This window comes from Berghia stephanieae, chromosome 2, assembly GCF_034508935.2.
Source record: "Berghia stephanieae isolate SIO BIC M18660-M18661 chromosome 2, UCSD_Bste_1.3, whole genome shotgun sequence".
Taxonomy (NCBI): domain Eukaryota; kingdom Metazoa; phylum Mollusca; class Gastropoda; order Nudibranchia; family Aeolidiidae; genus Berghia; species Berghia stephanieae.
This window is the reverse complement of record NC_088361.1, coordinates 7,870,233-7,884,643: the sequence shown is the minus strand read 5'-3', so window position 1 is coordinate 7,884,643 and position 14,411 is coordinate 7,870,233. Positions and strand designations below refer to the sequence as shown.

The window sequence follows — 14,411 nt, the reverse complement described above, 5'->3', positions numbered from 1 at the left end:
TCTTCTCTATCTCTCGCCCTCTTCTCCCTCCTCTTCTCTCCGCTACTCCACTTTCGATCATGATATTAACCTACTTTTTAGTGAAGTGTGACTCGGTAGTGCGGTTTCTCACCTTGTCACAAAAGTTAAGCAACGTTTAGCGTGACCAGTGACCAAATGGGTCACCGTGATCGTTGAAATTTTCTGTTCCCGGTTTTGAGTCCCTGAGCAAGACACTTATACACATAACCCTACTCTAGTCAGGTATAAACGAGTATTTGGCTACAGGCAGTGACAAATAGTGTAATTGTTAATACAAAACAGGCAACTGGTACAGTATGAAATGGAAATATGATTCCCTGCGGGCATAAATGACGCATTTTGAAGCTCATTGAGCATGGCTAATCCGTGAAAATGCGTTATATACATATTTATTATATTTAGAAAAATATAATTTACTCTTCATGCCTACTTTTCGACCTCCTTCCCCATACATCTTTATATTGCCTTATTTGGATTCAAAATGTGATCTTTTTTTTGTGTGCTGATATTAGATTGTTGTGCATTGTTTTTTTGTTGTTGTGTTGTCTCCTGACGAAGGACAGGGGGCCGAAAGGTTGTTCGTCTTTTATTATACTCATTTATATAAGTCACATTATCCACCTCGTTCTTTCTCTTCCTTTTTTTTTTTTGATTTGCACATTCTTAGAGACATGTGCGGAGACTTAGAGACTTATGTACGGCTATGTGGTCTAGTGGTATGACACTTGCTTTCAGATCGGAAGGTCCTGGGTTCGAGCCTCGTTCGACGCATAGTTGAGTCCTTGGAAAAGACTCTTTACTCATATTCTCTCACCGTACTCAGATATAAAATGAGTACCTGGCCGTTAACAGCGTTGTCTTTGTCCCAAAAAATTGGTAATATCGCCTAACAGGCGTCATGTCTCGTCCTACATGTCAAGTGTTGCTGTTGGCCAAGGACCCCTTGTAAAGCGTTTTGAGCACGTTCAGTGGATATTGCGCTATATAAAACCTCATTTTTAGAGACCGGGATATATCCATGAAAATGACTGAACCTGTACTTTTAGTAGTCTCCAACCCCACAATTCAATGAAGTTTTCAGGTTTGAGACTTTGAGAACGCCAACATTGTCAATACCAGCCTGATGTCATAAGCCATGGCATTATATATAAAAATACATTTTCTTATTAATAGAAGGTACACTCTCGTTCATTATGATGTAACTCATGATGAGGATGATGATGATGATGATGATGATGATGATGATGATGATGGTGGTGGTGATGATGAGGATGATGATGGTCGTGATCATGATGATGATGATGATGATGATGATGATGACGATGATGATGATGATGATGATGATGATGATGATGATGATGATGATGATGATAACGGCGTTGATGTAGATGGCGTTGAAGACATTAAATAATGAGGATCGTTTTTGGTACTGAGAGAGAAAAAATAATCAGGTCTTTTAAAGCTTTGTAGCTTGGGAAAGGTAAACAGCTTTCCCAATTAACTCTAGTTGCAGGAGAAGAGTCCAGGAAGTTCTTCGTTTTCTTTGGTCTTTTATTCTTAGTTTCCCCCGTTTCTATTGCTTATTTTTAGATCTCTCTCTCTCTCTCTATCTTGTTGTGTTCTTTGAAAAATGAATGGATTCCATTGAACGAGCCACGAAATACGTTTCCTGTGACCAGCAATATGATATTGATTATTAGCTCATAGTGAATAATATCCTTATGAATACCATGCTATGTAATGATTTATTGTAGTGATTGACAATTTGTAAGACCTTGATATTATATAAATAGGAGCGCGTAAACATAAAAGCGTGAACGTATACTCACTCTCTCGTTGATAACACACAGTCATTGACAATGCCTCGACCCAAATAGGATTGCAAGCGTTTTTAAATACAAAATTAAGAACAACTAGGGGGTCCCGATAGCTCAGTTGGTAGAGCGCTCTGTTTACATGCAAAGGGGTCGAGTTCGATCCCGGATGCAGTCGAGATTTTGTTCTAACCCACCCTTGTCCACCCAGCAGTGATTGAGTAGTTGGGTCTGTTAGATCTGGCGGAAAGTACTTTGCGACAGAATAGCGGCCTACCCAAAGGGTAGCAAGCAATTGCTATTGTCTGTTTCACCGGGATAAACTCTGGCTCCATGGGCATAATGACTGAAGGACTACTTTTTTAATAAGCACAACTGCCATCGCCCCCCCCCCCAAAAAAAAAAAAAAAAAAAGAAAAAAAAAAGTTACCAAAACACACCAGTGCACACACACACACACACACACACACACACACACACACACACACACACACAAACATAAACACATACGCGCTCATTCACATACTCCGACCGAGATGGACCACAGCGCGAATATTGCTTAGCTAACTTAGCTGTCTAGTTACATACGCTCTATCTAGTTTTATTACCTTATTATTTTCTTTTTAATTCGCCGACGTTTATTTATTTTAAATTCTACTACTGGATGGATTTTGGGACAGGTTATCCCGTTTTAGACTAATTCTGCCGTCTGTCTTCATTCACTTGATTAACGAGGAAGCCAAAGTGGCATTAGTTGTCGTTACAGCCCTCTTTGCAGCTTTTTGTTGTCCTTAATCCGTCATCATTATCACTTATTTCTATTGACTGCGAAAGGAGGGGGAGGTTGAAAAGGTTTTCCATAGCGATTGGGCTCATTTTTACATTTATTTATTGGGAAAAATTGATGTTTAAACAAGTTGATTTCCAGCCATCGCAGACATCTTTTTTTTATCTGATCTCAGTTGAGACTCTGCAGACAAGTCAGTAATCGGGTAAACAAACCACTATAGAAAGAAACAAATCAATGAATAAATAATATTTCTATTGTTTGCCACAAAGAGGTAAAAATTAATAGAGACCACCTATCACGCTGTCACTTCATGATTTGATTACTGACAGATGATGCATGGAAAAACTAAACAGCTGGCTAGCTTTATAATTTATTTCTTCCTTTTTAAATGAAGCTTGTATGAGCATTCATGAAGAATTTTCTTGAAGGACTGGTATTCAATCGCTGTATTTGAAAAAGAGAAGAGAAGTATACATCGGCATTTGATATATGCCAATACGACAGTCATGACGTCACTTCCCTCGTAATGACGCATAGTATCTTAGTAATTGGTTCTAAACTATCGGAACAATGACGGACGCCCTTATGAAATCTTTCTCCGACCAGCATAAAAGCGTATCCAGAGGGAAAAAAAGAACTACTATGGCCGCCGTTGCTGGGCGACGTGGCATCAGACTATTGAATCCATTTAACGTTATGATGCTCAAGGGTGCTCTTTTATCCTGTGGTGACACTCATGTGAATCTGCGTTCAGCCGATCCGTAGTCGTTTTCCTTGAGTAAAGTACATTTTCACACATCACCATACAAAGAGTGATTGGGTAATTGACTTTGGCAATTATAAATATATGCAAAAATTTTGTAAGAATAGTCATGTTAAAACATGTAAAATGAGTACTTGGCTGTCGACAGCGTTATCTCTGTCAGGAAAGACCCCCATGTAATATCGGCTAACAGGAGTCATGTCTCGTCTTACATTTTAAGCACTGATGTTGGATAGGGCCCCCTTTAGCACGCTTCGTGGTGAGTGCACTATATAATTTCTCAAGTTAAAAAAACAAAACAAAACAATTTAACAGACGATTTATATGCTTTATATGAATTAGATACTTGGTTTATTAGGGGGCGTTAATGAAAGATTATAAAACATAGTAGCATAGAGCGTAAAAAATAATAAACAAAAATGAATATAAGAGCTTCACAAAATACCAATTACGGAACGTTTCGGGCTCAAAACCCTTCTTCAGCCAAAAAAAATAAAAATAAAACAAAAAGAAAAAAAAATGACTAAAGAATAGATCGACGACTACAAACTACGTCGACGACTTACAATTTACTTACGTTCGTCTGTTTTTAAATAATGTATTCTCTTAAGGGGTATTTGTTGTTGTTTTTAAGAATTCATGTTGTATTTCGTGTTTTTAAATTGTTTTTTTTGTTTGTGATAATTTTAAGCCCAGACGTTCCAGTTTAGTTCACTTTAGTTGAGTTTTAATAAGTGTTATATGTCAATTTAATTGAAATACTTTTCAACACCACAGACAGCAACTTGATATCATATTAATTAGATATTATAATTATAGTATAAATGTATGATTTAATTGAGAAATAACTATTTAAAAATACAAAATATAATATAACACACTATCAACTAAACAATCATAACTATATGATGAGCGAAGTCATCAAAAAAGAATACATCTCAAAAAAAAATTTCGAAGTCTTACAATTCTCCGCTGCATCAATCGGGGCTCCTTCATTATATGTGACCAGCTATCAATTGAAGGTGCTGAAACCGCCCAGGGGTCCTGTCTGTCTACTTCCTGACATCGTCTATGTGTACAGAGGTGGACGCTTCACCAATCTTTATCTCTGACCACCGGCAGATCAATAATAGACCAGTCAAATCACTATTATTATGATGGTTCTATCAGCTTTGATCACCGACAAAACGAAGGGAAATATCACGCTACACACAAGAGCTTATAGATTCATTTTACCATTGAAGGCCAATGATGGGCGATAAAAGAAAATGTACTCTTTTTCGGTACTTCATTGAACCATCATAACTGATACTGATTGCACCATAACACTTTCCCCTCAGATTAAATTACCAACGTTATAGGCTACCTACCGAACACACCCTAACGCCGCCCCCCCCCCCCCCCCCCCCCCCCGCGCCACCACCCAGCCTGCTTCGATTTCCTCAGAAATGGAAGGATTGGTGGTATATTAAGAGGGCCATCCAATTTTATAAAATACCTATTAATTCTTCAGAGTATTAAGGCCCACTGAGCTGGAGTCTATTGCTTTAACAGTGACAATTGCCTTCTACTTTTTGGATAGAACCCTATCCATTTAAAAAGTACTCCCGCCCATCTAACAGATCCAGCAACCCAAATTACTGTTGGGTTGACAGTGGTAACTGGTCAAAATACCTTCGGTGTCGAATCGCCTAGTCAATGGATACATATTAGGAGTGCATGCCGATTATTTGTTACAGAAATAAGATCTAAAGTAATACGCGATAATGAGTAGGATCAACACCTAAATCCTGATTTTATATATATATATAATTGTTTGTTTTTTTACACATTCGCCAATGACAGATTCCATTTTAATTATCTAATTTTGTAAACTCTAATATTATCTTTTCAGTAATTTGTTCATTCGTTTAGGGGAAAAACCGTCCCCAATATATCAATTTTGTCATGTACTCGTCAAAACCGACTCATTTTTATATCATATATATTTTTTTAATTCATTCAAAGAGACAGCTTCAAGAATTACAATAATTACGCTGTCAACTCTTCTTCAATTTATGATCGTGTCACCCTCCATTGCATAATTCACTCACGTTTTTATTATATCTTATTCTTAGAGAAATCGTCTGCTCTATCATGGTTTGATTTCTCAAAACGACATCTATTGGTTATCTGCCATCGGGCTCACACTAAAACTGGAGTTTTCCCCAATTGGGACTGATAGGGTCGCCATGGGATTTAAGAGATAAATCTCGCCGGCTCACGATTACTTGTTTTCGTCTATTTATCGACCAATAAATAGAATCGTCTGTTATGGCCTACTTTCACGATTAGATTACACTTGGTTTCATCTTAATATGATATCAAAGATTGTATCTTTTTCTACGTGTTCTTTTTTAATCATTTATTTGTAATATTATTACTTTTTCTTTCTGTGCCGATTTTGACCTTGTCATATGACACACGTTAACTAACCGTTAACTCCCTGGTTCGATCCCTGCTGAATCCTTGGAAAAGACTCTTTACTCACATTCTCTCACCCTAGTCAGTGTAAAATGAGTATCTTGGCGGTAACCGCGTTGCCTTTGTCGAAAAAAGGTGTATCAAAGGCCTTACAGTTATTGTCATTTCTCTCAACTGTTTCTGGTGGGTATTTCTCAATATGGCAGCTCAAGTTTGCTGGGATTTTTTAAAACAATAGACAAATGGACAATTTAACCTCTATATGCCCAAAAGGAATGTAAAGAATTAAATGAATAAATGAATTTCTAATATTCATAATACCACCAAAGCTTTACAATGCACAAGGGTCAATATTCAGAAATCGCAGAATGATTAAGTTTTGCTCTATATAGCTATGTATACTCGGTGTCCATGAAAGTCTTTCCCTGTGTAATAAAATCATTAACAGAAAAATGTTACAGCCAATACATTTTAAAGTGGACATAATGCATAATAGTGTTACATTTTGTTTACCATGTTCGCCCACTTGGCAAGACTCAGTTTTGTTGCCATGGTTACCTACAAGAGATTCAACTTATTTTGGAGTTCTTACCATGTGTTTTGTAGCTTTTGTGGCATGATTCAATAACAGCTCTTATTTTCATGATACGTGTTTCAATATCTTGTGCACATATAATTTATTGTGCTGATTTGTATATGTGTGTGTATGTTTACGAGTGTGTGTGTGTGTGTGTGTGTGTGTGTGTGGTCATGTGGTCGTGTTATAGTAGGTCAAATCTAGAGGATTCCTTTCACACTCGATAGAACGCCCTTTCCTTGCACATCTTTTTCTGTTTTCTCTAGAGGTTTCCTCAATTTCCGAGAGCAAGAATGGACTGATGGAACAGTAACAATTAATGTAAAAGTTCTTTGCATTGTATTATAATTACTGTCAATACCCACAGTATTGTCCACCTATCTAAATACAGCTAAGAAATAAAGGACTTTACATTCTATAGAATCAATGATGTCAACTTTATTTCGTTCTTTGTCGTTTTTTAGACCACCAGCTAGGTGAATAGTTTTCACTCAATTGTCTCCAAAGTATTACAACCGTTTAATGTTACTTACAGTTTTATATGTTGGCACAGTTGATGCTTCTTGCTTAATGGTCATGTGACAATCTTGTCTGGCTAACTGTTCACATGGTATTTTTTTCAATAGTCGTTACTTTGTTTTGTTTCTTTTTTTAAATCCGTTGACCTTCGAGTTCGAGTAACCCATTTCGTTTCTCCCAATCTTTGAACTTTTGTCATTTCATGTGTTCCTTTGAATGACTCCAATGAGGCTGAGGCCAACGTGAAGATCTATGCTGCCGTACTGTGAAAAAACAAAAACAACACAAACAAAACAAAACGAAACAAACACGAATTCTAACTTTTGACCAGATTAACTGGTCCTTCAAATAAAGTTATATTATGTCAAACACGTGCTCATTAGTTAGTGTCGTAAATCAACAACTTTAATTTATTTTAATTTTGATTTTAAACAAAGTCTTGGTCTGTACAGACAGTTCTACCTGATACCATTTTAGGAATGTTGCCAGTCTTTCTAAAATTACAAATACCAAATTTAAAAAAAACGATAATGAGTCACTTTATATTACAATATTCTGCACGCTCAGTAATAGGCACGACTGGGTAGTTTTACTAAACGTGTCTTTTACCCCTAACAATAAAGACAAAGGTTTGATAACTATTTATATGAAACGTTAAAATTTAAACAGCATACTGGCGGTACAGAGATGTTGTAGCTCTCAACGACTATGAACATCGTCCTAGCCCACAGTGTCACCGTCCAGCTAAATAAACAAGTGTGGTTTTTTCAATGCAAATCGATACCCCCGTATTGCTTCATTATATTGATCACATTGGTCATCTAATTACACCCTTGGGATGTTCCTGCTTTATTATTAGGAAGTAAGTCTATATTAATCACTTTTACTTTTGTTTCCGATCCCTGATAATTTGACATCCACACCGCTCTCTAATAACGTTGTACATTTATTATTCAACCTAAGCGCAAACATCGTTAGACATGAAAATATATTAGTGACCCAAGCGTTTTAAATAAAACAAAAAATTTTCTCCGTGAACACTGGTATTTAATTATGTTACCCGATTCACAATTTCATTGTCATAGATATTTTTTTCAGCTCAAGAACGTCTCTTTTTCGTTTGTTTCTTCTCTAATTATTATCTTTCTTATCAATCCTATTTCAAATAGTTTTCTAATCACTTGCCCTTCATTATATTACGGTAGTTAGATTTGCTATGTATCCATTTAAAAACCTTTTCTTGCCTTCTTGACATCAAAACTATCTGCGTAGCCAAATATAAACTATTTCTTGCTCAATTCTCAAATGGATGAACTCGAATCTATATCTATCAGTTGGCCTGATATCCATGCGTGCCATGTGTCTTGGAAAATTAATTCAACTGCCATGTCGAGTTTAGAATGGAATCTTATTTTTTTTACCGAATTCAAACAAAAAAAAAAAAACAAACAATAAAAAACATTTTGATCGTCGGTTTATTTTTATTTTTTGTTTTTTTTTTTGTTAGCGAATTAATAAAAAAAAGCAATTTAATTCTGAACCATCTAAGTCTAATCACATTCATTAAAAAGAAACAATCTATAATTTCCGATCCAATCCAATCCAATCCAAAATAGTTACAGCTCCAATTGATGAAGATTGACGCAACTAGGTGTTGTGAGGGGTCCAGCTTCAACGTTCCATCATGTCTTTTACTACACTGTGTTGTCGGTTGTAGTCATTACAGACAAATCGACAGGCCCTTCGTTGTATCATTTCTATCTTATTGATTGATGTTGACGTAATCGGGTCCCATTATTGCTTTTGTATTCTAAAACGCGTCTTACAAATACTTTGTAGAACTTTCACCATTGTGGGGCATGGTGATATGCTCCGATATATTTATTACAATGTATTAAAAGGAAATGTTTTATTTAAAAACTGATTAATTTAGACATTATTTAATGAAATCATCAGAAGAATGAAAAGTCGTTAAACAATGTCTTGCTGTCAAAACACTGACATGCATGCACGAACGCTCTCAAAAAGTTTGCAACAAATATTATAGATACATACCTTTGAATTTGATGTGGGATATAATTTGAATGGTTTTCTCGATTATTTATCTATCAATGTTTTTTTTAACGAACTCGACGTCACAACTCTGGACATGTTAAAACGGAGTTTTCACCGTAGTTATCTATTTTGTCTCAGATAAATCGAATATGATTACATTGCCCCCCTAGGCCCCAGATCTATCTGATCTTAATTTAGAAACAGATGTTTCCTTGGGTGTTTTACGAGGACTGATAATATTTGTCTATTTTTACCCGTGACCGTGTCAGGCTTTAAAGAAACATACAGTATTACCTTGAATAGTTAAAGCATTCAAATGATTGGCTGGATTTATTAATACAGTTCTATTTATTCTATCACATTGGTATTTGCGATCCATCGCCTGGATTTTGTCTCAGATAAATCGAATATGATTACATTGTCTCCCACGATCTATCTGGTCTTTGTTTAGAAGCAGATGTTTCCTTGGGTGTTTTAGGAGGACCGAGAATAATTGTCTATTTTTACCCGTGACCGTGTCAGGCTTTAAAAGATAGATATGGTATTGCCTTGAATAGTTAAAGCATTCAAATGACTGGCTGGATTTATTAATACAGTTCTATTTATTCTATCACATTGGTATTTGCGATCCATCGCCTGGATTTTGTCTCAGATAAATCGAATATGATTACATTGTCTCCCACGATCTATCTGGTCTTTGTTTAGAAGCAGATGCTTCCTTGGGTGCTTTAGGAGGACCGAGAATAATTGTCTATTTTTACCCGTGACCTTTAAAAAGAACAAGATACTAAAAGACAAAGTTTTGAAGAGAAAGTAATGGATTGAGAAATATGATAGTAGTCGAGGTTGATGTAGACATCAGAGCAACTGGCTAAAATCAGTCGTTAAATAAATCGGTATAAATTGGTATTTGCGATCCATCACCTCAAAACAGTATTATATGAGGGAGAGTTAGACGCTGAAATCTAAATTTATAGCCAAAAATATGAGATTTTTGTAATGTTTTCGTAACGTGACAGTGATAAACTTTACCAAGAGAATGATGAATGATTATATTAAAGTACGAAAAACTATAATATTATATATATTCTAATTATTTTAACCAGCACATCTGATCATCCGTATTATACGGAAATCCGTACTTTCCGTATCTTGGAAGAAAAAAACAGGAAGGGAGGTGGGAGGGGAGGTGGGCTGTAACCCCCCCCCCCCCACCCAAAAAAAAAAATAAAATAAAAAACAAAAAAACAAAATTCAAACCTTTTTATCTTCACATGTTAAGATCACTGATGTGTACATCCTAGTCTTCAGTGATTTAGTTCACGACTGATTTTAGCCAGTTGCTCTGATGTCTACATCAACCTCGACCACTATCATATTTCTCAATCCATTACTTTCTCTTCAAAACTTTGTCTTTTAGTATCTTGTTCTTGGTATCAAGGGGATTTGATTTAAATGACATGTCATAGTTATTGTCTGCAAGTTCTAGAACCATCCTCCCACATTATAATTTTTGGCCCTCTCAAACGTTCAAACGTTATTTTCATAATGCTGAGCCCTCACCTTGACTCTGTCCCTAGAACCAACCCGAAAGAGGGGGGGGGGGTGGGCTTGAACCCCCCCCCCCCCCCCTTACAGCCCCGGCAAGTTTCCTTACTTTTTGGATTTGGGCGTTCAAACCATTGTTTAATATTAAATTTACTTTTTAATTACTGTTGTTTAAACCCGGACGTATTTTCAGTTTGAAGCGTCCAGTCTTATTTGTTGTTTAATGAGTGTGGGTTGAGGACTTTGTCGTAAATATCTATCACACTTAACGCAATTATCTATCTCCCGTTTATCAAGGGCATCAGGGAGGAATTTCCGTAAGCATGATAAATCAAGTTCTGCTGCGACTTTTGGGCGGATTGTTCTAGATCGGCAGCCACATAATATGATATTTTCGAAAGACAAGAACTATAAAATAAAATGACGTTTCATTTGATTTTAATGAAGGAGAGAAAGTCATCAAACTGCTCTGCAATCTAATAATGAAGAAACTAAAGCTCCGTTGAACATTTTGTAGGTGTAATAAATGGGGACGAATTGCGAAATGAAACCAGCGTTGTAGAGATTATTATTATTATTATTATTATTATTATTATTATTATTATTATTATTATATATTAATATTATTATTATTATTATTATTATTATTATTATTATTATTATATTATTATTATTATTATTATTATTATTATTATTATTATTATTACTATTATTATTATTATTATTATTATTATTATTATTATTATTATTATTATTATTATTATTATTATTATTATTATTATTATTATTAGTATTATTATTAATTGTTATTGTTGTTGTTGTTATTGTCCTTGCTAACGTTGTTGTTATTAAAACTATTATTTATACTGTCATTATTTGTCTTCCATCTGCAGCTGAGAGAAAAGATTCTCATGTTATTGGCCGTTAATGTTGTGGGCTTGTTTTACCATTACCCCATGGAAACGCAACAAAGGAAAGCCTTTCTAGAGACCAGGAACTGCATCTCCGTCAGGCTTGCAACGCAGAAAGAAAATCAAAAACAGGTAAACCAAAAATTAGTAATTTAAGGAGTTTTCTATTATCAAACTTGATGTTTTCGATATTTGTATCAACTATAGACTATTTTTATCTCATCTAATAGCCCACAATGAGTGGTTCTGATTTTACATTCTCTGAATTTTTCCATAGTGCTCTCTCTCTCTCTCTCTCTCTCTCTCTCTCTCTCTCTCTCTCTCTCTCTCTCTCTCTCTCTCGACCTGATTTACATTGTCGTCCTAATTTTTTTCCAAAGCGCTCTCTCTCTCTCTCTCTCTCTCTCTCTCTCTCTCTCTCTCTCTCTCTCTCTCTCTCTCTCTCTCTCCCTACCTTTCTCCCTCCCTCAATGCTCCATATCTATCTCTCTCTCTCTCTCTCTCTCTTTTTCGCTCTCTCTCTCACTCTCCCTATTTCTCAAGCAAATAATTCATATTTGCCAGAGTCCAGTCCTAGAATAGTGATTTGGTTGCACTGACCGAATGACTGCTTGTGCAACTCCGCCTATTAATGTTATTCTATTATGTTTTGAAACACGGAATGTATTTTATTAAGCATTTAGGACTTGTTATTTCCTCGTTTCCTGTATCACTAATAAAATGAGAATGTCGGAGATTGCATAAATAATTTTATCATCTAACTAAAACAACGTGTACTCGACCCGATAAAAACTACACTATTTTTGGATTGTCTGCACATACGTATTGACATGCTAAACCCTTCAATGCAATTTTGCTACCTACATAATATTACAAAATACGGATGTTAAGTCTCTGATTAAAAAAATAACTGATAACTCGGAAAGGTAAAATACCATCGTCCTTTCTCGAACAAACCATTTTCCTCGAAAAAACGAGAAAATTTGGTACCTACTTAAGTAATTGAAATAATAGTTAATGTCTAACAACTTGTTTGATAACTTTCAATCAGTCATCCAACACAGTCACTGCACAGAAACTGCATTACTAAGAATTACAAATGATCAAATGTTGATGTCACCTGGAATGGAAAAGCATCAATATTAAGGATCCTAGATTATTTGGCAGCATTCGATACCACCAGTCATTATAAACTCTTCAAAAGATTATCAACATGTTTGAGCATTTCAGGAACTGTACTGTACTGGCATAAGTCCTATCTTGTGTGTCACAATCTGTAGTGATAAATGGAGTTTCGTATAAAAGTCCAGTTTAACTTTGGGAGATCACCAAGGGTTAGTTGTAGTAATAATACTGAAAATAAAAACACACTTAGAATAGACTCTGTAGTCTGATGATTTGGCAAGAGACTTAAACTTTATTTAGAACTTATTTCAGAACTCACAAACCAGATATTATAACGCGATTGAAACACATTTAGACGAAAATGTCAATAGCAAGGTTGAACATTTGGTTAGGAGATGTACTTAAAGCTATGAAGAAAGACATCGTTTCTGTTGTGAAGGAAGCAGATACAGATTGCGAAGGTTATAGTTGAAAAGTCTATCTAAAGCAAGACCGCGTTCTTTTACCGCCAACCATCAGGTGCCTCAGAAATATGAAAACAACTTCATAAATCCCTTGCAATTATTTACAAATTGATGAGAAACAGCCCACGTTTGTGGGGACATTAAACTTGTTGTTGAACAATCTTGTGTGTAAACTGTATATTCTATGAGCTATCAAATTGAGAAATTAGAGAGCAGGCACCGGTGTAAGATAAAGATTTGAACAAATGTCTTTGAAACGCGCGGTACCAAAGCAAGAAAGAAAAGTACAAGAAAAAAATACATCCCAAAAAATTGGTCTTTTTTGGAATGATTTTTTTCTTATATTTTTCTTTCTTGCTTTGCCTAGCACCGTTGATGACACGTGTTCAGATCTCTATTCTATGAGCATACTGTTGAGGTGTCTAATCGCCGATTCGAACCCTCGACATAATAGGCTTCAACAGTCATGACGTCACTTGCCTCGTAATGACGCATGGTAACTTAGTAACTGGCTCTAAACTACCGGAAAAATGGCGGATGCCCTTATGAAATATTATCCGACGTGCATAAAAGTGTATCATGAGGAGAGAAACATTATAAATATGATCATATTTTGACTTTTATACACTCTGATCACATTACATATGAAAAGTTCTAGCCAGCATGAAGAATAAAAAGTATCGATTTTCTTCGTTTAGAACCACGCTTCTCGCCGTTGCTGGGCGACGTGATAAAAGACTATTGAATCCTATTAAGCTAGTAATGCGAGTCTAAGACATCTCTACATTTCAGGACACAGATGTGTAGCTTTGTGGTCTTGGGACCAGTAAGACCCCTGCTCGAGATCAGCAGAATGCTTGCAAGGTTAGGTCTTGGAAAGGCTCTTTACTCATATCGCACTAAGCCAGGTGTAAAATAATCACCTGATCAGTAACAAAGTTGTCTCTGACGAGAAAAACTATTGGGACATGCCTTAAAATTAAGTGTTGCTGTTTGATTGGGACCCCTTTGAAACGCATTTTGAGCTTATTTAGTGGACATAATTGCGCTTTATAAAAGCTTGTTATTTTGAATCACTGCTAAAGTCCTAAAATCAATAAAAGCCACGGAATCATTATGCAAATATTCAACTCATCAGATAGAAATTTGGCAGCAGTGTAATTGTGTATATTAGATGCGATTTTTGGTTCTCTTATCACATTTACTTGTCTCGTAATCTTTCACAAGATGGAGTTCGTGCTATTAAGAGAATTGTATTGATAATTTTAGGCAATGCTCTCTCTGTACGGGAGATCAAACAACATTTAAAAAGAATAAAAATAGCACTGTTGGTGGTGAAAAGCGTATTCATGCTACGAGTG

General features: G+C 35.7%; 1 protein-coding gene across 1 annotated transcript in view; it reads left to right on the top strand.

Annotated features, from left to right (window-relative positions):
- The window catches only part of LOC144964252 (adenylate cyclase type 5-like), a 128,517-nt gene that overhangs the window by 35,249 nt on the left and 78,857 nt on the right, over nucleotides 1-14,411 (top strand). Inside the window, exon 2 of the mRNA XM_078898310.1 lies at nucleotides 11,444-11,593. Coding sequence (XP_078754436.1) covers nucleotides 11,444-11,593 — 150 coding nt within the window. The remainder of the gene's footprint in view (nucleotides 1-11,443; nucleotides 11,594-14,411) is intronic.